The 26,005-nt window shown below is 46.1% G+C and overlaps 1 protein-coding gene across 4 annotated transcripts in view; it reads right to left on the bottom strand.

Moving 5' to 3' along the window:
• Positions 1-71: 71 nt before the first annotated feature.
• Positions 72-26,005, bottom strand: part of sipa1l3 (signal-induced proliferation-associated 1 like 3) — a 53,789-nt gene continuing 27,855 nt past the window's right edge. The window contains exons 3-24 of one of the 4 annotated variants that reach the window (XM_037477203.2): positions 20,527-21,249; positions 19,025-20,000; positions 17,401-17,531; positions 15,267-15,455; positions 14,560-14,734; positions 14,134-14,237; positions 12,500-12,657; positions 11,836-12,418; positions 10,948-11,046; positions 10,658-10,833; positions 8,763-9,014; positions 8,491-8,664; positions 7,918-8,042; positions 7,160-7,275; positions 6,634-7,076; positions 5,160-5,387; positions 4,765-4,927; positions 4,486-4,660; positions 4,141-4,341; positions 3,341-3,467; positions 2,910-2,991; positions 72-2,687 (exon numbers count right to left, since the gene is read on the bottom strand). In XM_037477203.2, coding sequence (XP_037333100.2) covers positions 2,532-2,687; positions 2,910-2,991; positions 3,341-3,467; positions 4,141-4,341; positions 4,486-4,660; positions 4,765-4,927; positions 5,160-5,387; positions 6,634-7,076; positions 7,160-7,275; positions 7,918-8,042; positions 8,491-8,664; positions 8,763-9,014; positions 10,658-10,833; positions 10,948-11,046; positions 11,836-12,418; positions 12,500-12,657; positions 14,134-14,237; positions 14,560-14,734; positions 15,267-15,455; positions 17,401-17,531; positions 19,025-20,000; positions 20,527-21,006 — 5,313 coding nt within the window. In that variant the 5' untranslated portion in view covers positions 21,007-21,249 and the 3' untranslated portion in view covers positions 72-2,531. The remainder of the gene's footprint in view (positions 2,688-2,909; positions 2,992-3,340; positions 3,468-4,140; positions 4,342-4,485; positions 4,661-4,764; positions 4,928-5,159; positions 5,388-6,633; positions 7,077-7,159; positions 7,276-7,917; positions 8,043-8,490; positions 8,665-8,762; positions 9,015-10,657; positions 10,834-10,947; positions 11,047-11,835; positions 12,419-12,499; positions 12,658-14,133; positions 14,238-14,559; positions 14,735-15,266; positions 15,456-17,400; positions 17,532-19,024; positions 20,001-20,526; positions 21,250-26,005) is intronic. The other 3 variants (XM_037477286.2, XM_037477364.2, XM_037477442.2) reach the window with 3 other exon arrangements.

Consider the following 26,005-nt stretch of genomic DNA (forward strand, 5'->3'; position numbering starts at 1 on the left):
TGACAATCCAGGCAAAATAAATTAATTTGAGGTCAATCTCACTAAAACGTTGAAGCAATTGAAAATAAAACCAGGTTTAATGTTTTAATATATTTTATAAAATAATGAAACATAATTTACACTTAAATGTACAAGTTATTACAACCCAAACACCGCTGCCCTGTGCAGGAAGCACGACGCCAGAAAATGAATCCTACACATCAGAAATAAAACTGCATACAAATAAAAACACAGTACTCACATCTCAACAGTGGGAATGTTAAAAAATAAATTATCCAATTATTTAACATCTAAAAAAAAAAAACTAATTATACAATATTACCTTTATCCATGTTGCGATATTGATTTGTTCAACTGTGTATGCTATAAATAGCTTAATTATACAGTACAAAAAAACAACTCACCCATTTTTACACAAGCAAACTACTAAAATCACAGCCACACCTGCAAAGCTGCGTGAATGAAGGACTTCCTTCCTGGGAGGAGTGTCATAAGAATAAAAAATGCCCAAACCGGAAATAAGACTTCTTTTCTTTAGGAGCATCTGAGTGAGGGATTTGTAGAAGGAGCATTTATGAGCGTTACTGGCATTAATGTGACAGCTGGCTGAGGACATGGCAGTTTTCTGTGCAGCTCGCAGTCAAAATACAACTTGTTCCCTCTTGTGTAAAAGAAAAGGACTTCTGACAGTAGCAGTGGGCAAGAAGGAAGCACCTTTCCCCTGCATATCATTTTATATAAAGATATAGTCGACTTCAAGGAACCTCAATAATTAGAAACATCAATATTGCCATTAAAAGGTCAGATTTACCTAAAATGTCCAAATATAGCCATAAATATTAAAGGGAGACATTTGACTTACATCGTCTGAGGGCTTAGTGTCGCTTAACAGCATCCTGAGAGAGTTCTAATTTCTAATTCAACAGTTCCAGTCAGACCAGGGAAGGAGAAACCTCACGAGAGAAGCTCATCATTCAGTACGATTTTATCAGCAATAAGTCAAACTGACCCATGGAAAAATGTTCAGAACCAACGTCCGAAAGAAACGCTTGTTATTTCTGTATGAAAAATAGATATAGTAAGACAATATCATTAAGCAAGCTAGCAGTATAAATAGTGTTTGGTGTTCGGTTGTCAAAGAACACAAAATCCTCTCTCACGCACACAGACGGACCGGATCGGTTATGAAGGAGCTTCACACGATACACCTGCATTTTGATTAGTATGCAAATAGACGTTGAATAGTTTGACATTTTGAACAGCTATCAAGTATTTGATCAAATGTGATAAATAGTTTGAAATCGCCGCAGGTTACGACTCTCAGAACAATAGTGTGAAAAGCAATAAATGTGTAGAGTATGTGAGTCAAACAAGGAATAACTTGTTCATTTAGTGAGCTTAAGAGGTGCTGCTAGACGCGCGTTCCTGTGTTTCCAGTCTTCATGCTGAGCTAATAACAGTTTTTTCGTTTTACCCTATATTTAACAGAAAATCCGTCAAACTACTGGATTACCTACGTCTTTTAAATGCTCTTTTTTCTGTGATAAAGACTCAACGTTAAAAACAATGGTCCGGTACATTTAGATCTGAGATGATACGGCCCCGCAGAAAAAAGGTGAGCAATGAACCACATCTGATGAGGTGATACTAATAACATCTCTGAGCTGCATGACATCATTCACACTGGGTTTTTTCACATCTAAAGGGCCACAGGTTCATCCATGTAAACGGAGGACAGAAGAAGACGGAGCCCCGCAGGTGTTCGTTTTACAGTAAACTGGTTTGTTCATCACTCAAACACATCCCATCTCACACACTCACATCACAGCGTAGTAAAAGGCCTTTTGCCTTGAGCACAAACTGTGTTGTGCGGTAATGTTTCCGAGTACCATCAGCTATACAAACACACACGCGCACGCACACACGCGCACGCACACACACACACACACACACACACACACACCTCTTTAGTACGACAATATCAGCACAATATAGGTCAAATCGATACATGAGAATTGTACCACACAGGCATCTATCTACAGTACCATGTCTGTAGAGCTTCCATTACTTCTAGTGCATTCTGGGAGATGCAGTCTGTAATGAGTCTTTTTTTGGCTGATTCGCTTCAGGAACAGTATTAGGCCTCTCCAGGTGATGTAGCGTTCTGTCAAACAGTTTCCTCTCCTACTCGCTCCTCTGGCATAGTAGCATATGTATGTATATCTATGTATATAGATAACAAGGGATATCGTATATCTATATATAGACACAAGTATCTAAGACTTTTTGACTTCAGTCTATAAAAATAAACAGATGCAGAGATGAGAGAGGGAGGGTCTCTGTTCTGTGGGGAGACTTTCAGGGAGCAATGCATTTTTAAAATCAATCGTCTTATTTTTTTGCTCTCTCCACAGTTTAAGGCGGTCCTGCGGAAGCTGAGTGAGGTGACATCATTGTGACCTCTGCCACCGCTGCACGTGCAAGGAATCATGGGTACTCTCTTCTTCTGCAGGTGTCACTCCCTCCTGGAGTCAGCTTTGTGCGTCACTCTCCTTTTTGTCGTTTGTGATGATGCCGCTGAACTTGCGCAGCTGCTCGCTGGCTGTGAGGCTCTCCTCCTGCAGGCGCTGGTTGTTCTCTCTCAGGTTGGCCATCTCTGCCAGCAGAATGACTTTATCCTTCTTCTCCTGGTAGTAGAGAGGAGAGAGGAGAGAAATTTTTTTTCAGACACGTGTCCTCAAACAACTGTCATACACTGTTTACCGTGAGAGGAATCGTTTGGGGGGGAAATGCTTGCGTTTATCCACTAAATAAAAATGGAACAGCTAGGAGGCTGGTAGCATAGCTTAGCATAGAGACTATAAAACTGCCTGCGAGCAGCAATGGTGTCAAAATAAGGAAGTTCTTACTTTATCCAGATCGTTGTTCAGCCGTTTCAACATCACTTCCAGGTGGAGAAGCCGACCGGACAAGTCGCTGGGCACCTCGTCGCTGTTAACACACACGGCACTATTAAGGATTTATTGTATGTATATGATTTCTTCTATTTGCTCAAAGGGCATTACACAGTATGCAATATGTATATTATACATAGGAACAGACAGAAGCAGGGGACCAGCTGGGACAACAATCATCATCACTTGAAAACAAATGTCTTTGCATTGAGAATGTGAACAATGTAGAGTGCAGTAGAGTGAAGGATAGTAACAGCATACAAGTTTCATTCATTCATTTCAAATTTGGACAGTCGAGTGCATCACCACCAGATGGCAGCAGTGAGAAGGACTCCTGTTCCTAGAGTTCTCTGCACAACTTGACAAAGAGAGCGAGGTCGACCTACCCGCTGAAGGTCGGTGTGGTCCGCGGCGTCTGAGGAGTCTGAAACTGCACCGGACTGACGACTGGTCTCACGTCCGGACCTCCGGCCGGTGGCTCGGTCAGCGAGAAGAGGGAAACTGCTCGTTGTGCTGCAACAGAGACACGCAATCGCACCTTAAAACAGCTGCATGAATGAGTCCCTCAACATCAATGACACAATGGCACCGGGGCGCGGGGTCACGGATCGAGTGTTGGCTCGAGTCTAGTGTGTGGTGGCAGGGGGACACAAGAGAGACCCAGGAAAGAATGATTGTCTGGGAGGCAGAGCAGCCGGTCGCGTGCGGAATAGTGACCAACGCAGAGATCTCCTTCTCTCCGGGGACAGAAGGGAGGCGAGACCCAATGGAAGCGGTAAGCCTTGAAATATCAAACTACAGCTCTCACATCCACCAGGTATGTAAGATTGGAGCGGTCATATTTTGGGGGAAACTTATTTGGCATTAAACACGGACAAATCTGATATTTATCGGAGGCTGTTAAATAATTTTCAACTTTTCAACTTTCAATTATTTTGCAGAAATTTCTGCCACAGTGTCGTTCACATCCATGTTTGTTCATAAGTCCTCACTTCATCACATAGCTTGAACATTCTGCCTTGAGAGCACTTCAAGGAAGTGGATGTTTGTTCCATTTAAATGTGAAGAAATTCCCCCGTGGCTTTCCTAAGATGTTGTTTGTGCGATGGACTGACAGCCCACGTTCTATGCCAGGAAGGAAGCAGAACAATACAACATTTATAATCTCACACTGAGTGGAACCAACCTAATCCTGAGGTGTCTCCATCCTCACCTTCATAGGCTTTAGCGGCGCTGACCAGGCTGGACCACTCCAGGCCACTGGCTGTGTCGGGAAGAGGCATGAGCCCGGGATCGAGCCTCCTCAGCGGAGGGACTTTGTCTCTCACCTCTGTGAGGGACAGCTCTGAGGCGGACAAAGGCCCTGAGGGACAAGAGAGCAGCACAGCTGCAGTGAGCAAACAAACAATGAAAGATTAAACCCACTACAAGGTTGAAGGAGAGCGCTTTCGCCGCTGAATGGCCGGCTAATTGGACTCGGCTAACACAGCAAGCTCAGTCCCCCGGCGTCAAAGCGGGCGCTTAAACTCACCCTTCTTGCTCTGGTTTTGGTTGGAGGAGACGGCGTGTCTGCGCGTGGGCAGCGTGCAGGTGAACAGGACGTCGGTGGCCGCCGTCGGGTTCTCCGAGTTGGCGAAGCTGGCGTCCCTGCGCCCGCTGCACAGTGACTCGTCGGAGAAGGTGCGCTGCAAGGTCCGTCTGGGAGACTGCCGGGAGATAAGTGAGCGGAGGTCAGAGAACTCAGGGCGCGCGTGTGAAGGCTCATCAAAGCGAGACAGTCGACTGAGATCGCGGTGTCCGGGTCGCTCACCGGATCCCTTTGGGGAGTCTCTCCCGGGTTGTCCATGATGATCAGTTTCTTCAGGTCGTCTTCGATGGTGCTTTTGTAAGTGCGCCTCGGAGAGCGCAGGTCCCTCAGTGAAGCTCGCAGTCGAGGTTGCCCAAACACGTTCTTTGAGTTTGCATCCACCTGCCTGGAGACACCAAGCGAGAGACATGAGCATCGAAAGCACCAACTTATATTATTATATTAATTCTCAGGTAGAAATAAGATGGAGGCAATTTTAGACACACTTGTTAGGTGTGCTTGGTTAACTCATATTTAATGTTATGTTTCAGGAACAGTTGCTGCTGAGTGGTGCGGATTACAAACTAAATAGGATCATAAACACGTGAAAACGAGCCAGACTTCCGTCACCAACTCACTTCTTGCTCTTGTTGCTGTCGGAGCTGGAGCTCGTAGTGTTGGAAGGTGACGGACTGCTGTCGTCGTTCTGCCAGGCGCTTGGTCTGCTCTTCCCATAGAAGGCCTTGGGAGCCGAGCTTGACAGAGGGGCGGAGCTCAAATAGGCTGAGGTGGGCGTTGTCGTGGCCGCTCGGACGGCCCGCGCTCTCTCAGCTGTTGGTGTCTTGTAGCCCTGCGGTGTGTAGGCCCTGAGAGGACAAACACACACACAATAATTGCCATCTGCTGGGAAGGAGCTTTAGCATTTTGACCCTTTAAAGTTACAATGTCAAAGATCTCGGTTCTGTTTCTCTCTCAATAAGCGGTGAATGGAGCAGTGTTTCTCGACTTCAAGAGATCCAACTAGTGTGTACAGGTAGAGATTAAAGTCTTCGTCAGTTTGACTTTTAGGAATGGTTCAACATTTTGGGGAACAAGTAATAATAAACAGCCCATAGGTATGTCAATTAGTAAGCTTTAGCTATTTTGTTACATTTGGACTGAGCCAAGTGACCTGTTTTCTCCTGTTTCAATCCCCAAAACGCCAGACTTTTCCTTTAAGAAACAAGAGACAATAATCTTGCATTTAAATTACAGTTAAGGACATGCAAAACTATGGCAAACATGAGCAAGAAATGACCAAATATGTTGGTTTTGCTCACAGGGAGTGAATTGAGTTTGTTTTTCAGCTCCATATAAAAGTTGTCTTGCCACATTTAAATATTCATGAATATCAATGCATAATTTATTGTTCTAGAGTACGTCTTACTCTCTTCCCCCTCATTGATCAGTCATTGAAGATAAGAGTATATATCTACAGCTCAGATCACAGACACTATGCAACTGTCTGCTGATACCACTCCATTCACAGCAAAGGGTTAAACAGCAGATGAGTTATGAACTCAAAAACACCAACCCGTACTCCCCTGCCTGGAAAACAAATCATATACCTTACAACTATATGTCCATTTGTCCACAAACCCAGATGAAACATCTGTGTCCGAAAACCGTCTGATGTACTTTTAGGTTGATTTCATGTTGATGGACGAACACTCAGGCATAGTCGAAGAGGTTTAGACAAAGATCGTCTTAATCCAACACAGAGCCGTGCATGTGCATGTTTGTTTGTTTAATGATGTGGGGGAAGCAAGTGCATGAGCAGATGAGATCACATGATGATCGCTATGCTTCCCAAGGATTAGGCTTCTTTAATCTCTCATGTACCCTTTAAAGATTGATTGTCGTGTGTCAATCTGGCAGTGGTACATCATGACTACTACGCCATTCACTTAAGATTGCTTGAAAATCTGTTCAAAGTCTATACTTTGTTAAGTTATGACAAAGTACAGACATTCTCCATGAAGGCTCATGCATGCACCACCATCTCCAGATAATAATGTTAGCTTCATAAAAATGCCACAAAAGAAGCATCTCATTAGTGAGTAGGAAACTTGCCTGGGCTTGAAAGCCTCAATTTTATCTACGCTGGAGCCGGGAGGCGGGAATGTCCTGGTGCGGTACCCTTTGTTCTGATTTGCCGGAGCTGCCATGATTGGCGAAGACTCTCGTCTCCTCCCCTCTCCGCCGCTGCCCCTCCCCACCGACAGCTCCTGGACGCCGCTGTACGCTGCGAAGCAGTGCATTGGCTTGTGGGACTGGCTGTTGGACATGTTGCCCTGGCGATGGTTGTTGTAGTGGGTGGAGGCGTCGATTCCGCTGTCGTTGGACCCCCCCTTGTTGAGAAGGTCGGGGTCAGGGTCCACCGGGTCGCCGAGGCAACCGCCAACTCCTCGCTCTCCTATGGGTCCGCCGTCGAACCAGCGCTCGTCGCTGTGGCCGCTGGAGGCGTTACTGGACAGCGTGTTGCTGCTGGAGTGGCTGGAGTACTGCGCCTCGCCCTGCAGAGAATACGGCATTTAGACAGACTCGGAGGCAGAGAAGATGGATGCACTGAGACAGGGGCGATGGCGATGAGTCCGACCTTCGAGTGTCTGTTCGGAGAGTCTTTCCCGGGGACATCCTGTCTGGTTGGTCTCCTCTGTCCCCCTCCACCACCCGGCCCTCGGGACGACGGCACAGGGACGTGCCAGAGGGGTTCTAGACAGAAAACACACGCAGACACTCACAGGATTAAAGAAAATTACACTGAACCTCTATGGTTGGCAAAGAGGATTAAATACTTATAACACATATAAAAACACTGACCTCAGCCAGCGCACAAAATCACTACTGTGCGACACACACACAAACACACACACACAATTAAGCAAAACAGACCATGAATGTAGTTTAGGGTAGTCTTACTATGAAGTCCGCAAAGAACTATTTTATTGTCACATATTCAGTTGCGTGTTTGCATATATATCATATACGGGGCAATATAAGTAGAATATACAGATTACATATTATTTTGGAGATGTATTTTTTTTTGCCACCTAATACTTTCAAGTTACGTCTCTGCATTGCTCTCTACTAACTAATGAGAAAAAGATTGGCTCCCCGGTGTTCACCAGCATGTCAATATCTGTTTGCTGGCAGTTTGGAGCTGAACCGGTAGCTTACGGAGGGACTTCAGGAGTTTTTTCTAAAGAACCGTTGGATAATAATTATCTGTGAGTTCATCGCTATGAACAAAACCCTTTCACACACACATACAATGTGATCTATTGCAAATACAAAACCAATGATTATGGGAGGATTCACGACATTAGTTGCTTGCAGCTTTTAAAGGTGGCGTACCTGTTTTGCAGCGCTCCATGGTGCTCTCCTGACTGGTGAAGCCTGAGGAAGAGTCTCCACTGGAATTGATGTCCACACTGAAATGGGGCTCATAGGGCAGGAGGGGGCGCTGTCCTGCTCCATATCTACACCGATTGATCACAGGAGGAAGGGCAGCATTTGATTAATAAACGCATTCATGCCACTGTCGGTTTAAATAAGAAAAAACCAAAATCTGTGGGAAAATTACTCAAAAGCTCCAAACAAAAGCCCTAAAATTTAGCCTGGAGATTTGGAGTTCTGTTTTGCACACTGATGGCAGTTGAATAAAACACATTCATCCGGTTTGGTGAGATGTTATCAACCTCCACACAGTGGGAAAGCGCCGCCCACACACCAGATCCTTCCTCAAGGAGACAGTGTGTTCATACACGTCTAACTGCAGACCTGACACATTAGTCAGCCTCATCTTATAAACCGACATAATCCACCATGAGCAAACCAAACAATGGTTACGAGTTGCATCAGACATGTTTAATCGTGAACAAAGGAGCGATGGAGGAGCGCTGGGAAAAACAAACAGACCGCACACACCTGTCGGGGGAAGGTTTGTAGCGCATGAAGGGGCCTGGTGTGATTCCAGGTGGCCCCATTGTGGAGAGGCCTACCAGGCCCGAGGAAGGCGAGGAGAAGCTGGCAGAAGGGTTTCTGTAGGGCAGCACTACTGCGGGAGACATACTGTAGTGGTTCTCCGGGTAGCTCACAGGCCTGGAGGACACACGAGGAGGGCGACAGTTAACCATCACAAACACAATTAACCATTCATCTGTGAGTGAGGAAACCAAATGAGATAAAAGAAGTCTCACCTCTTTGAGTTGAGGTGCTGGGGCTCCCTGTAGGGAACGGGAACCATGGTCTTGTGTAAGCGAGCCAGTGGAGGAGGTGGGGGACCCATGGGGACCCAGCGCTGATGGTTGGGAACACTGTGGAGCCCCGGAGGAATGGGGGGGCTGTCCCATCGGCACGTCGGGCGAGGGGAGGGTCGATAACCTGCCGCCAGAGGCTCAGGTTCTGGCTTCTGTTCCATGGTCTTCATCTCATACTCCTCTGTGCAGCCCCTACACACAAAGAAAGATATTTGTATATGCAAAATCAGGCCACAAGCACAACTGAAATGCTGTAAAAGTAGCCCCTAGCTAGCCCAAGGTGGAGCACATATCTTTGAAACAATTCTTTAATTCACAGCGAGGCATAGACATAGAAAAAACAAAAAAACAACTACTAGGGACTATTTTTTCACCGGAACATAGTTCCAGTTAAAACTGTACACAGTGAACAGTTTAGATGATTCTGAATAACGCACCCATTATTTAAGCAAAGAGCCATGAAAAAAAAAGTGAATATAGTTTCTCAATGCTGTCATTAGAATGAATGGAATTCCATTCACCTCTATTGTATTGTGGTGGAAGAAGAACACATGTAAATAAAGACAGCCTAATCTATATGCATGGATACATACCAGCAGAGGTAAGTGCAACAAAATGTATTCAATTCATGTGAACTCATTCTAATTAAAAGAGGAACCTGCTACAACACAGAACAACATTGTCAAAGGAAAGCTGTATGGACACATTGATCAATCAAGGAATACTACCAACTCAATCAGCATAGCCATACAGTTACACAGCAGCAGTACAGACCTTAGAGAGAGGGCAGTACGGTGACATGAAGTGTTTCTTTCATCACGCCGGCAGATGTGACACAGCTGTAGCTCCCAACAACACATGTGGTCAAAAGGACTACTATATCACACCTTCGCTTGCCCGTATCCTTCCATCGCACAAGAGCACGCAACCGAGCAGAAAGGAAGAACACTTCCAACTCTGGTTTCTCTTTCTCTCCTCCACCCACCCACCCACCTCCCTCACTCTAGGTGGTGTTGAGACACGTCCTCCTCACGAGCGCTTCTCTGCATCTCCAACTGCCTTGCCTCTCCCTCCATCCCCCCTCTCTTCTGTCCTTTTCATTCGCACAGGGCATGCATATTTAATTAATCACTTCCACTCGTTTATTTATCTGATGCAGCCCTTTTTTTTTCTTTTCTTTCTCCCTGCAGAATCCAAGCCTTAATCTGATGCAATCTGCTTGCCTGGCACACAACGGCAGACGAGTCAGAGGCAGAGAGAGAGAGAGAGAGAGAGAGAGAGAGAGAGAGTGGGGGATGAGTGAAATACAAGACTCTTAATTATCAGCTTCTACTTGAGAGAGAGAGAGAGGCCTCGTTATTCTGTCTTTGTCAAGGCCGTGCGTGTAGATGAAAGGTTGAAAAAGGATGACGGGAAGGAAAAAAAAAAAAAAAACGTGGGAGGAGGGGAAACATGGCGATAGTAAGCTGAGCAAGATGAGACTACACACACACACGTGGGGAGGGAAACAAAGAAATGGACATTTTGTTTCAATGTCCATCAAACAAATCTCTTTTTTCTCTCTGCGTTTCATTCTGGCTGTTTCCTCTTCAACTACACATCGTCCTTTTCTCTTGCTTCCTCTTTTCACGCACTCCCACACAAAATCCTCCCAGAACATTGGAGTCTGGCCATTACCTCACCGAGGCTTTTGTGCACAGCCTCCTGCACTCACCCTGGCTCGCTCTTGTCCTTCCACTACTGCCTGCTAACGCTCAGCAGTGCTGTTGCCTACCTCCTCAACATCTGTATTTAACAGAGCTGTTTGAAAATGCTTTAAAGACGTTTCAACACACCTGCGAGGCCCCCCCTCTTCGTACGGAGGAATGATGATGACTTTGACCGTGACCGAGGTCCTCAGCAGGTCGATCATCTGCTCGTGGGTCAGCGTCACCGCGGCCACCTTGCAGATCTCCACCAGCCGACTGCCCTGTCTCAGTCCGGCCTGCCAGGCGAAGCCGTATTCCTCCACCTGCATAGCAAAAACCCACCAGAGAAGCCTTCAAACGAGCCAGTTATGCACAGCCAATAGCCTTGGTAGATGAGTGTCCAAGGTCTGGTGTGGCAGATGGTCGTCTGACGGTACCTCGGCCACTGTGCCGTCCAGGCGAACATGGAAGCCCAGTTGACCCAGTCCGTTCCTCCTCAGAGTCATATCCACCGTCTCACATCCCAATGTCAGGGACTAAACAAGAAGAAATAGGTCACGGGGTTAAAGTGTAATCCTTATGTATCTGAGTATCTACTAAAACATAGAAAACATCATAAAATTTTAAAAAAAGGAGTAGGAGCATTAAATAATGAAATCAGTAATTTAAACAATATTTACATAAAGTTCTATGTGAAGTAATCTGACACGATGCATATAATGGGCCTAATAGAAAGACTATTCCTGTTGTTGAGATAACCCAACGCTTACTGGAGTCCTTTTCCTGGCATTTAATTTGTTGAATTTAAATGAATTATCTCAGTATTATCTTTCTCTGAAAGATTGAGATATGATTAATAAAACTACAAAGTTTGTATTTTTTCATCAATCGAAAAGGTCTGAATTGCAGACTGGGTATTAGAGTCTGTTCTCATACATTGTGCAGGTTCTGCAGGATGCAGATGTAACAGAACTGAGAAAAACTCAAAATTGAAACAATACCCGACAAAATCAGTGAAGAAAAACCTGCCAGCTAGTAAAAAGCAATTTCCATATTAATTTTGTTCCAGTAAAGAGAGACAGGAAATGTGTGGAAGAGAGAAAGATGCAAATTACATTTTTGAAAATCAGCTGAGCAAATATTTCCAGGGGCTCACAAATTAATTCAAAACATTTGTTAGGCCTTGAGGACACTCACATTAACATGTTGATCTAACTTTATTCATTTACAGCCTATAAACACAACACGGTCACAAATACAACAAGCTATGCGCCAAGCAAAAAAGTCATTTCCTGGTCCGCTAGTCACTGTCTGTAACCTCTCACCTTTAACCTCTGCACCATCTCCTTGATGTCCTGTGCGCAGCCTTCTGGTACGCGCACGGCGATGTGGTCTCCTCGGCCGTAGAAGATCTTCAGGGTGAGCCGCTCCGGCGTCCAGCCGATCACGTCCGCACAGAAGCAGTTGAACACCACCTCTTTGGTGGAGCAGTCCGTGAGGAGGACGTATTCAGCCGACAAACCCAGGGCGCAGGGGAGCTCCGTGCCGCCTCCGCTGAAGTCCTGGGCCTGGACCCTCCAGGCGATGGCCCCCGCGGCGCCCAGCTCGGCTCCCTCCCTCGCCTTGGAGCGCTCCCGCTTCTTGGATGCGAGGGAGATGAGGTTGTTCAGCTTGCCGGCGGTGTCGAGCGGCGTGCTGCTGACGTAGTTCTCGGCCAGGTCGCGCAGGTACTCCTGCCGCGTCCGCGTCGCCATGGTGTGGAACTTCTCGGACTTGTGCGCCGCGGTTTCTGCATTGATGACTTTGGCGAGAAGGAAGTTGCGAAAGGTTTCGCGGTCACGGAAAGTGACGCCGCTGGGGATGGGCGGGCCGAAAGGAGGCACGTCTTTCATTCTGGTCACAGCGACACTGAAACAAAAGGCGGAACGGATTGAGAAAAAACACCTTTTGTATCATAGTTTATTTATTTGTGTGAGTGTGCACATTTACCTGTAACAGGTGCCTTCAGAGCAGGGGTTGTGCACACGGACAATAACAAAGACGTGCTGGAAGTGCGAGCGGATATTCTGCGGAGTGAAAGGCAGCGCTCCCGGCTCTTGAAAGATTATAGTGACAATGTCGTTCCCTATGTGCCTCTTTCTCAGGAGCTAAGGGAGAAGACACAAGAGACAGAAATAACAAATGAATTAGATGCGCTAACGTAACTGCAGTTCACACAAGTGACTCAGTCGACTGCGGAGAGTCTCACACGGGAAACCAGAGAGTTGGACGCTCGCTGCGTGACACCAAACAACAGTTCTTTGCGTAATTTACATTTCGGATTGTTTGTGGGCTATTTGTGTGTGCGCTGGATTGTCTCTCTATCTGTGTTTGTGTAGAAGACATGGCACACTGTGTAGGCTGTGTCTGTGGTTCGCTGCTTGCCAATGCTGTGAGCCAATTGATTCTACACAGATACCCCAAACATCCTCCATCACGGTACAACTGGAGCCGCCTTTACTGCCTGATGCACTGGGTTTTCAAAAGTTGACTTTTATGGGAGGAGTTGATCATTTGGGATCAGGTACCTACATCTTAACTATTTTCTATTGTAGCATCCATTCTGAACAAAACTAAATACTGCTGACATTTGAAATTCAACTGATATTTGCTTGTCATTTGATCACTGGTAACACAAGGTGTGCAGGGCTCTCTGTAAATCTCCTATTTCTCTGTCTGAATGAGAAAGCCTTCACAGAATCTATATTTCTACTTCACTCCTCCTGCCGCCTCAATCCAGTACAAGTTCTATTTAATCAGTCAGACACTGCCACCTAGAGGTTCATCTGAGCGGGCACAGCTCCTTGCTGCCACACTCTCAACCTCTGGATGGAGTTATAGACCCATTTATAATATGACACAAATTAACTGTTCAAACGGTTCAGATATTTAACCTGCAAACTGCACATTTCTTCTTTACTCACACTTAAATGATGTCAAGAAAATATTTAAAGATGATTAAGCTTACTAAACAATAGATTGCTGTGTGCATGGTCATCAGAGTACAGTAATCCAATTCTTTTTAACATGTTTGTTGCCTCTCCATCACTTAATTACAACAAACTAATCCCGAGCACCCACACGTCCTCTCAACGCAAACTATTAATAATACCCACACGCCAAATGTTATCTTACACACTATTCAATGACACACGCAGTCAACGCTGGAAACCCACAGCACCCAGGAGAACGTGTAGGAAGGGAGCTTTATTTAAAGGAGTAAAAAGAAAAAGGGAGAAAATAAAAAACTTCTCACTAGTGAACCCCACCCAGCTCTTATCCGGTAAAGTGAATGAGAGGCAGAGAGAGGGTAAAAGAAAAGGCCATTGAGTAAGAGGAGAAAAAACACATAATACGAGAGGCTGAAAAAAGAGACACAAAGGTTGACACAAGTCACAAGTTTCCACTTGAATTATTTCTTGCTGTGTTTTACGACGCAAAGCAAATGGAGGAGGCCTTCCCAAACAACCTCGAGGGGACTTTGGGAGACGAGAACGGACGCTGTGGATGTATTTTTCAGCTGCATACACCATCACGTGCCTGAGACTCAGTGTATGTCAGAGGTGCTGCTCATGAGCTCTGACCTGCTGTGGGTTGTTGGGCATGTACGGCAGCATGGTGGACACGTGGAACATGACCTCGTAGCCCTGGTAGGTGGTGTACAGGGAGTGGGTGCCCGTAGAGTCCGCTGGAGAAAGAGGTTTGGATTTGAATTGAGAAATTGGTAACCTCAAATGACAATGTTAGGTTGCATTAAAGTCCAAAAACAGATGATGAGAATGGCTGTTACTTTTCAGACATAGAATACCTAACATTATTGGCGACATGTAGGTATTAAGAGTAATTGATTTGGTACTTCAGTGCAAATGTTCCATGTGACTTTATTCCTTCAGGACTTATTTGAGAAAAATTGCTGCACTGCTGAAGTTTATGGTATCAAGTGTTTTGTGTCTCTTCAAATAAGTGAAGGACATCATGCATGACTGACTGGGGCTCTTCAGAAGACTCACTTTTTGTGTCGAGCTGCGCGGCGTATTTGTCGAATCCTTTGAGAAGGACCTGCTCCCCCAGCAGCTCCAGGAAGGCAGAGAAGGCGGGTGACGCCTCCTCGTTGTTGTACATCTCCTCCTCTGTGCTTTGGCCCGCACGGCACAGCAGAACACCCACCTTGTGCTTCTGACTCAACTGCACAACAGCAGAGAGACAACATTAACGCCGCACACGCAAAGCAGCAAAAACACTGTGGTCTGAACTTTGTGTCACGCTCCCGATGCATATATGGATGCACTTAAGCGTTGAGCTCTACTTTAATGCTTTAAACACCTGCACAAACCAAACAAAGGGAATGCAGGAAAAAAAGAAACCTCCGCCTTGCACTTCAGCCTCCATTAAATATAAAGATAACATGGATAAACATTAAAGCCTTTATGGTTACACACTCCAACACACCACACCCTGCTCCACTCTGCTTTCACTGACCAGCCCAAATTAAATCTGTTTTTCATATACTGTACTTTTAATCACACTATCTGAGGATCATTCTAAGCATCTGTGTTACTTATCAGCTCATATTGTTATGCTCTATGGACTAGCAGGGAGCCTGACTTAAAGGCCTGCTGCCACTTTATGTACACTATTTCAACGGAATCATCTGGGATCAACGGTCAGATTCAAACAAGATCATAAATGAAATGCAGATATAGACGCAGTAGCTCACCCCCTGTTCGTCCAGTTTAAGGAGCTGCTCGGTGGCTTTGGGCGTGTTGAGCGCCAGCCTCAAACAGGAGACGCTGAGCTCGGGGACAACCTGCTCCAGGACCTCCTTCAGCGGCAGACCTCGCACGGTGCCGTGCCGCCCCGTGGACATCACCGCATCCTCCAGAATGGAGCCTCGCAGGGTCACAAGCTATACGTGGGAAAGGGAACAATGATTTTAAAAATCCCAACAAAAATGTTTGTAATTATTGGTAATTATTCCATTGGTATTGCATCGTTGACCCAGACCTCTTAACAACATTGATCGCTTAATGCCGAACAGGAGCCGAAATGTTATTAATCACCTTCACTATTCATCCGTCGACTCATTACAGCATTGCTAACTACTCCTTTTTTCTTTGACTTTGGTTCACTACCCCTCTCTTTAAGTCTAAATGTGTGCTTGTTTGCAGTCTAGTTTCTAGTCTGAATCATTTTCTCTTTTCTTGGAGTGGGTTAAAAACGTTCTTGTGTTATGTGTAATTATATAGTATAATATGCTGCATATTTGGGCTTTTGGTTTTTTTTTTGGTCTCACTTATAAAACGCTCTGTATTTTACAGGTGGGGTTGACAGAGACAAACAGTAACACAAAATCCTACTATGTAATATTATTGTCATTAAGCTCAGGGGTCAGGCTCAGCTACAGTACCACAGACACAGAGTGAAAGTGCTCTGTGAGGGGGACTTTGGGTCGGCAGTACTGAATATTAATATTCTTCTCAGTATTGTGCTGCAACAAAGTGCTGCTTCCTGGTGAGAGGAAATTGACCTGCTTCAAAACAGTGAGGCTATAATACCCTCGGATGCAGTTGGGAGGAGTAGGCCGTTCCTTCTCATCGCACACACACAAACACAATTACCGCCTCACACACAAATGCGGTTTCATTAAAAATGCATGGCAGTCTTCGGGGGAGGCTCCGGCCAGAGAGACGGTCAAACTTCAGAGACTCGTGTGTCTGTGCCGGCGATCAATTAAGCCCAATTGACACGCGGCAGAAGTTATGGAGCCTTCGGCTTTCAACTCGTCAGCTTCGAGTGAGCACGAAACGGCGGGCGGTGACGTCAGAGGGCTGCGTGCAGCAGCGTGTGTGATGGAGGGAAAAAAAGGGGAAGTCCATCCACCTTGCTGCGTCAGCACTGCCGCACAGAATTAAATGACAGACTTAAGGGAGGTGGATATTTGAGAGCAGCTGCGGCTTCAGAGCAATCAATCCCCCCTTTTTTCTCCGTGTGGGAACGGTAGGCCTGGGTGTGCTGGTTGTGTCTGTTAGCTGAGCTCTATGTACTTTGATGGCAGAGAGGCTCTATTGTAATGCCAGAGCGAAGGTGATGAGGCCAGGCAGCCATGTAATCCAGCTAAAATCAACACAGTGCTAGAGGAACGCTATGAACACAGGCAAACTTACTTGAGCTACTATAAAATATTAATATTAACTATTTATACAGACCTCAGACATGCCTATGAACATTTAAAATAGTAGACTAACAAAATATTTGTAAAACACTGTCTGTGACTAAGGGATTTATACTGGGGCTGCAATTTAAGATTTTTGTAGACTTATTGGCCAATTATTTCAATTTAATATTTTTGGTATGAAATGTGGCAGAAGGCAAAAGAAATACTGATCGCATTTCCCGAAGAACACAAATCATCATTGCAACCCCCCCCCCCCCAAAAAGCTGGCATTGCAATGGTTTGTCGGTAATGGAGTCATATTCTTGTCCTAGTTTGCTGCTCTGAAGGCAAATTTCTGAAAGTAAATGAACATTAAAGATTTGTTTATAGTCCATGAGCAAATCCGAGGTGAAAATCCAAACTAGTTCGCAGTGATCACCAGCGCATCCTCTAATGCATCACCAGCATGTGAGCCATTAAAGTGGGAAAGCGGTCGGGTGGGCTCCCCGTGAGAGCAGGCCGAACACTTCAGCAGCCGGTGTTTGGTTTGGCTTTGCTGAGACTGGGCAGGTGGAATTTTCCACTGGCAAAGGGGATAGAGAACAGTTAGGGGGTGAGGAGAGAGGGGTAAGGTCAAAACCAGAGAGGGTGAAGAGAGCCATAGTTAGGACACACACACACACACACACATTCATACCTCACTGGTCCTGACGATGAGGCGGTACTGGTACTGGTCTTTCAAGTCTTTGGTGTCTTCCAACTTCTCCCTGCGGATGCTCACGGCCACGGCTCCCATCTTATCGTCCGTCCCAAAGTAGTTTGAGTGCTCTTTAGAAGGTCAGCAAGAGACAGAGATCATTAGAGAAAAAGTTGCGTTAAAGAATTAGTAAACAAGACACTGCCCAGGTATTCAATTCCAGGTTTCTCTATTATTTGATACTAACAAAAGGGTATCATGGCTTGATAAAACAAAGAGTATGTATAATAAGCCAGACTGGCAGCAAAGGGGCAATTAGTCAAGGACAGGACTAACATAATGAGATGCTATCTGGGAATCAATACTGAAGTAATCACAAACTCAGCCAACACAAGGCAATAAAACATCATTGAATTCTCTGTTTGACAATAACACTGTTCACACAATATATATATGTGCAATAAATAAAATAAAAGTGTTATAAGTCGACAATAAACATGCTGGGGCTCGTTACCGTGTTTGCACACAACGTAATTACCCATTAAGAGGCTGCGACAAAGCTTTCAAAGCACTTCACGAGCATCTAGCATGTCCTCGTCTAAAGCTGCTCAGCTAAGCCGAGCTAATGCCAACGCCACAGCGTGCGAGTCCGAAGACTCGGGGAGGAATCCAGCTCGACAAGTATTCCTTATTCATCCCCCATCTGACTGGAGTGAACCAAGAAGACGTGCACGTTCAGAGGCTCAGGCCCGCTCTGGCTTCCACGTCACGGGGGGAATGAGGCTTTCTCGCACTACACTACAAGATCAATGGGGCATTCTGGGGGACAACTTGAAAAGAGTCAGCAGAACATATTTTTGGAATGATAACCTTTATCTGTGTGGCTGCAGGCCTATGTCACACACACACGCACACACACGGTCCTAACAGCATCTGCCACTAATTAGGGTGCAGCCAGATGATGCTTGCCGAGAGGAAGTTTTATCCCCAGAGTCTGAAGAGGTGATGTTCACAACACACACACACACACACACACACACACACACACACACACACACACACACACACACACACACACACACACACACACACACACACACACACACACACACACACACACACACACCTCTCCTCTCCTCTCTCTGAAGTTGACACTTAGACTACATGTAAAACAAAGCGGCAGTGGCTGACCCTGCTAAGTGGTACTTGTGATTGTGTAAAAAGGCAGCTGGTGTATTATCAGCAGTCCTGAGGCAGGTACATGAGTAACAAAGTGAGGGAATGTTGCCCACTCGGCTCTGCTCAGAATCAGCTGGTTATTAACAGAAGCAGGAAGGGATTTGGGAGGGTGAAATCAGAGCTTTTATGATAGTAAACTGAATGTTTTGGGGTTACAGACTATTGGTTGAAGAAAACACAAAAAGTAACGTTTGCAATATACTCAAATGAACATAAATATTTATTTATATTATAAATATAACTGTTTACCAACATTTTATAGACTTTTTAAAGCAAAAATCCAAATCAGAATTGTATTCTCAGTCGCATTTTGTACTAAACCCAAACTAATTATTTGTAATTGTTTTCTCTCATCTGAAGGATAGTAGAAGTGTTTCAGTGTTACCTTTCCCGTGGAAGTAGTCTCTGTAGTACCTGGCCCCCAGGTCCACATGCTCGATGCCGTACAGCTTCAGCCTGTCCAGCCTCGTCACCTGCTGTTCGATAGGAACCTCGAGCACCGAGACGCTGGCGTTGCTCCTCCTCAGCCAACCCCTCGTTCCGTCTCCTCCGCCGTCTCGCTCCGCCGACGAGCTGAGGAAGCTGATGTTGCGCTCCCCGTGGCCTCCGGTCTCGTTGAGGAAGTGGGGGCAGCAGAGGAGCAGCGGGCTCGAGTTGTGGGCTCCGGCGGGGCCGTCCAGCGGCTCCATGCCCTGAGAGGGCGTCATGGAGCCGGGGTCCAGGCTGAGGGTCAGATCCTCTATGCTGGAGTAAACGGGTTCGTTAGCGCTCGGAGCCGAGGATTTGGAGACGGTCAGGGACACCGACGCAGCCGATGCCCCCGTGGCGGTGTTCCTCCTCTGTGCGGCGTAACCCCGCTGAGCCGCCGCCTCGTGGAGGTCAAACAGGATACTCTGAGCATCAAAGTGGACAAAGCTCTTGGGGCACACCCACAGTTTATAGTCTGCCGGAACCCGGCCTCCCCCGTCCTCGCTGTTCTCTCCTTTCCCTCCGTCCAGCTCGCCGCGACTAGAGCTCCTCAGTTTCCTGAACAGAGAGGAGGTGCCCAGCGACGACTCCGTCCCTCCACTCTTCTTCCTGACTCTCTCGGCTCCGTCCTTCCTCCCCGTCCCTCGGTCGTCCCCGACTGACGGACCGGGCGATGGGGCGGAGGGGAGGGACGCGCTCGGCGGCGAGTCCTGAACGCTCAGCAGCTCCCCGAGGCGTACAGGTGCCGAGCTGCGCTGGTCAGGCCTCTCCTGGTGGAACTGGCTGAGCATGTCGAAGAAACTCTGCTCAGGGATGCCCTGGATGTCAATAGAAGAGGTGCTGCCGTACTCTCTGAACAGGTTCCCCATCCCGCAACCTCCACGAACCTCCACCTTGAAGCAGATAGGGGAGACATTTGTGTTTTGTTTACGGTGGAATATCAGCGGATGCAAAGCAACATTGAATTTAGTGTCAGTATTTTGATCAAACAAAGCAAGCTTTTTTTCTTAGTTTGGTTAGTTTTGGCGAGAGGGAACAACAAAACAAAGCAGATCAACCAGATCTGTCAAGGCTGCCATTAACAGTCATGGGAATTCACAAATATATTCAAGCAAGGTGGAAACAATGATAACACAAGTACAAGGCACTGGAACTGAAGAAAATATGGCTCTTTTTATCATAACACATGACATAAGGCTGAGTTGCAGTCTTGAGTAGTACTCATAATCCTGTTATTCTGCACTGACACCATACACAAACATTAAATCCAGGAAAATGCATGACCGCTCAGAGTGGAGCTTGGACATTACCTTTAATCCTCTCTGTTTGTGTGCATAAAGTCTGTGTCAACAGTAAAAAGCTACAGCACTAAAAAGAAAAGGCCTCACAGGTGTGAGCGCAAAGAGACTAACGACCAACCTCGTTTTCGTCCTGTTCGCTCAGCGTCACCTCGCTGTTCGAGCGCTGTCTCAGCGGAGGGAACACTCTCAGGCTAAAAGGGAAACTTCTATCCACGCTGAACCCTCCTCCCCTGAACTCCACATCCTTGGACCGTCGTCGTGGCAACCTGGCAACACCTCCCCTCACCAAACCGACGTCAGGCGACAAAACCGAGGAGGACATTGAAGTGGAGCCGTCGTCCCCGTGGTAAATGCCGCCCATTTGCCCATTTTCGATCAGCGACTCCCTGGACTGCGCGCGGCGTGGGGGCCACTCGGCGATCCGCGCCCTAACACCCATTTTGGGCACAGAGACGCGTGGTTGGATGTAAGGGTCTGTGGGGCCAAGAGCCAGGTGGCCATTAGGGGTGTGACGAAACGGAGTGTGCTGGGGCAACCCTCCTCCAACCAGGAGGTCTGTGGAGGTGCAGGTGACCCCTCTGTCTCTGTAGCTGTTCATGGCTCCCCAGGAGAGCTCAGGGCAGCGGGGCAGGACGCTGGCATCCCATGTCTGGAGGGGTGCTGGGAAAGAGGAAGAGGAGGGGCCCCACACACACTCTGCTGACGGTGCTACGGCCTCCAGCTCCCAAAAACATTGCCTTTAACTTGCAGGGTGGAAAAAGATCTCACTGGTCCATTGAGGGCCAGTGATGGTCGGGAGCAGCCGTCCTCTTCTGTGAAAACCTCACAGTGTCATGCAGACCTGAGAACAAAAGAAACAAAACATTTGCAGCAAACCAGCGTTAGAAAACCTGCATCTTTCAAATCACAGTGTGACCCAAATTTTCTCCACAGGCACAGAGAACAACCGAGCGCTAAGTTTAGAAAAGAGCGAGTCACTCGACTGTAAAACATTGTAAGACAGAGAGAGAGAGAGAGAGAGAGAGAGAGACTAGGTGAGGGAATATGACAGAGGATTTCCGTTAAGGCTAATCTGCAGGAGGCTGACTGGGGATATTATTATCACACACTCTAGTACACGTGCGTTTCGCAGACAAACACTCACACACAAACACTCCCCCCCCCCGGAGGACATGAAGGCAGTGGCTGCTCTGATTCAGGTTAAAAAACTGAAACACTTTAGTTAATATTATTAGACTTGGAAGACAGATTGAGTACACAGACAAATTCAACAAATGATCACTGCTGCATCTTAACTCATTTACTACTGACATGGCTCCTATATGTTTGTTCTCACTACTCTTCCTACAGCGTACACAGAGTGAAGTTCAAAAAATCCAATGACTGGAACACTGAGGTGAAGAGACGAAGGCGGACTCCACGAGAGGCAGAAAAAGGGCGAAGGCTCAGAGTGAATCAACAGCCGGAGGGGTGAGTTGGGGTAAATCCAGAAATAAAGTGACCGGCCAGAGTCAAGAAAGAGCAGGGAGGAGGGCGGCACATTGCTCAGTGAGCCACAGCGGCGCGCTTTAATATGACAGTCACAGCGCATCAAGTCTGAAGAACCCACCGGTCCTGCAAAGACTTGTTTACTCAGTAGCATCTTACAAAGGACGCCTCTCTGGAGGTCTCATATGGTCATTCTTACAGGCATCGATGTCTCTGGCGCACGGTTGCAGCCGGATCAGTGTCGGAGCATTTAGTATGAATATAAAACTATTCATACTTTTTACTTAATGCTAGATTTACAGTTGGAGAGTTCACAGAGGACTGAATCATTGTTCTCTTTCACCGTCGCCTTCAGTCCAGACTTCAGATTGTTCAGGTATTTTGGGGAAGCGTTTGTTTGTTCAGTGTGAACGGTGGTGAATTGATATGAGAGTAGAGCTGCAACTAACGATTATTTTAATAATCGATTCATCTGTCGATTATTTGTTCGATTAATCGATGAATCGGATAAAAAAATAAAAAATGTAAAAACATTAATTTCCAACCCTTTATTGAAAAATAGAACTGACTGTGCACTTTCTAAATATGTTTTGCACTAACAGATTGCTCCTTGAACATCCCTAAGTAAGCAAATAAAATGGACTAACACAAAAAACATACACACATCGCATGATGTATACTTTACAGCCGCCAAATTAAATATTTTAGGCACAAAATCATGAATCATTGCCGTGGTGCTCCCGTGCCAGGCCATGTCGCTTTTGCATATCTTACAATCAGACATGTCAACCCTCCTGAATTTCAAAGCCCCTCCCGAAAATATCCCGGACCGACCTTTCTCCTGATTTCCACCCGGACATCAATATTGCTGCACCACCCGTCACTGGGCGCGCTGTTTCAGACCGAACAATAATAAAGGTTACACCTTGAAGTCGAGCGCGGCGATTAGAACGTAAAACTACTGGCGCTGCAAAGAAAACCGCAGCACCCCCCCCCCCCCCCCCGTTGCCCGCTAGGACCCGCACCCCCCATTTAAGTGTGAAATATTTAGATCGCATTGGCTTCTCTTCCTCCGCATGTTTCAGAACAGTATTACGGGTCTCTCCGATGTTCTGCTGCGCGAGCGCTCAACTTTTTTTTCCTCAATTCTGCGCGGCGCGCGCAACTTTCTTTTAATACTCAAAGATAATAGTCGCGCGACACAACGAATCGATAATGAAATTCGTTGCCAACGCTTTTAATAATCGATTTTAATCGATTTCATCGATTCGTTGTTGCAGCCCTATATGAGAGTAATGTATATAACTGATTAGGACTCAGTATGAACAAAGCGTGCAATGACAATATGCTCACTGTGCAAACATGTCAAGACAGCTGATAGAAAAAGAGTATTGTACAAAAAACCCACAGCACCTGTCCTGTTAACATTTTATATTTCACAAGACCTTTCAATACCACATTGAATGCCAATCAATATTGGTCTCAAAACGAGTTGGGAAAATATCTATAAAGAATTAAAAGCACATCATTTAGTACTTGTAAGCATAATTTGATGCCATTAACAAATCAAATGATTGCCACTGGGACCTAGATAAGTGGCAGAAAAGTGATACATTGATGGATTAACCAGTTTTCTCCCAGGTTCTGGATGACGATGCCGACTGAAGCCACAAAGAGGAGGGAAATGTGAAAAGAATCCACTGTGGAAACAATTCTCCTGGTTTTGATCACAGGCCTGTTTTTCAAAAGCATGAAAGCCAACATTTCTGCTGATAAAAAGCAGAACAAAATATTTTACTGTAAGAAACCAAATTCAAAGCTCTAATATGTTTTAGAGCTTAGCCTAAATGTCCAACATGTAAATGTGCTTAATCCATCTTCATTCAGGCTGTAGTCAAAATGATACTCTCCCTTTCTCCTGAATTACTTTTCCATTCTCAACCCTCGGTCCAATCTCATTCTCATTTCTAGATTTAAGCTTTTTTATCTACACAAGTCTCTCTTCAAACCACCGAAGCCCTTCAAATATCGACCTAAAATATTCTCAGGCGCCGAATGTGCTTCATCCGTGTATTTACCTTTTAAATGGTGCAATTGATCTGCTAATGTATCCGTCATTTGACTTTTTATCTTGTATATCAGCAATTAAAACCTTGCTTTCGTTCACGTTTATCTGCAACAAAGCATACGATTCAACCACAAATCTCACAACAAACTGCTTATTGAACTAGTATTGTACGTCGTAAAGTGTATGTTAGAAATGTTCTGTGCTCATCTCACCCCAGCTGCCTCAGTGAATTCTACAAATACCAACTTCTGGGCGGACTATCTCGCTACGAGGTCCAATCTACATAACGTCAAGCTTACATAATGTCCAGTGAAGTCCAGGGAGACTTCAGTGGTTTTAAGAACGCATTTTATGACCATTCTCCAAATTCATTTTCGGCCTCAAGACTGCATTACTCATTTTCTCACACACACACACACAGAAACACACACACGCAAAAGTATCCAATCCTTTCTTTTTGGAGAACCACAAGCAGAGAATACCATTGTGATCACGCTCTCTGACAGAGACCTCCTAAGATCCACCATAACACCCAATCTCAGATTATTATCAGTCCACAGCTGCGGGAAGCTGCAGAATGGCTTCATTATGTGTCTGCGGTGCCTGATGAGAAAGAGGGTGGCCTGATCTTTACTGGTTACTTCTGTAACTAGCCATTAGAGAGAAACGTACCTGTTCCTACCGACTCCCCATGAAGCAGGTCTATTGATACTCCGGGGGAGGAAGAGGAAGCAAGATAAATAATGACATTCGACGATCCATTCTAAAAATATTTCAAAACGTTACACCTCTGGTATGATGCAAAGAAACCCAGAAGGTACGAGGCCCCGTCGGCCCTGCACAGATTTGGCAAAGAAGCCAATGAACCAACAACATATTGGCTCTATCGATGAGATGGCTGAGAGAAAAAAGAGCTAGATGTAATCCACAGAACGATAAATGATTATCATATAAAAGGATTATATATAATCCAGAGAACAACATGTGAGACAAAATAATCAATCGCCATCATACACAGTAAGAATCGAGCCGACAGACGGAGGTTTGGCTTCACGGGATAAAGTGTGGCTATTTAATGCCTTAATTGCTCACACATAGTAATTATTTAGCTTTAGGGTGTACTTCCCCCGTTTCTCCCATTCCGTCTCTTTACACCACCCACTCCGCCTGCCTCTGCATGGTGCAGGCTTGGCTGGTGCACCACAGACACGCGCACACCGAAGCCGGTAATTACACTGGTTAGATGGTAGTAATGACAGAGTCAGCGGAGCCGTACACCTTCCAGAGGAATGAGTGTACTCTGTGTGGAGGAGGTGCCCACGGATGATGCTGCTTGCTGGAATGTCCTACCGGTAAGATCAGACCAGCTGGTTGCTAATGTGAAAGCATCAGAGGTTAGGAGCCATCGGCCTGCCATATTTTTCTGCCCCGGCCGTTGCCAAGACAGAAAGCGGCCTAATTATGCGTGGGATTAACGGAGGGATGTGCGGCGGCAAGCAAAAGTCAAACGAAGAGATGAATGGGTCAAAGACCAAAGGCTTCTGAAAATCTACTATTAACTTCAATGTTGAGAGAAAGCAAACAAACTGCCAACATTGCGTCAAGTCGGCTCAAAAGAGGTTTTTTATAAATCCTTTGGGGGAAAAACTCCCTAGACATCAAACATCAGCAGCCATTACTGTAATTGTTTAAATTAAGCAAACGATGCCAGAGAGCGAGCTACGTTATGGGCCGGTTTGAAGAGCAGATGGCCGTACATATGACTAGCAGATGGCAGATGGGAGCCGAAATGAGCAGGACTCAGTGATACGACAGCGCTGGCAGGGACAGAACCGCCAGCGCTCATGCCGCCACGGCGTTTCTGAAGGAGCGGACAGATGACCCCCACTCATTTAGACGAGGAAAGGTGAACTGCTGAAGCTAGAGATATCAAGGTAAACAATGAAAAGAACCTCAAACCACGTGAGGCACGTTTGACTGGTCTGTGCTACTGTTGGCAACACCGACGCTTCAGTTAAATCTGCCACAGAAAGAGTCGACC

Source organism: Pungitius pungitius, chromosome 3 (genome assembly GCF_949316345.1).
Source record: "Pungitius pungitius chromosome 3, fPunPun2.1, whole genome shotgun sequence".
In the NCBI taxonomy this organism is placed as follows: Eukaryota; Metazoa; Chordata; class Actinopteri; order Perciformes; family Gasterosteidae; genus Pungitius; species Pungitius pungitius.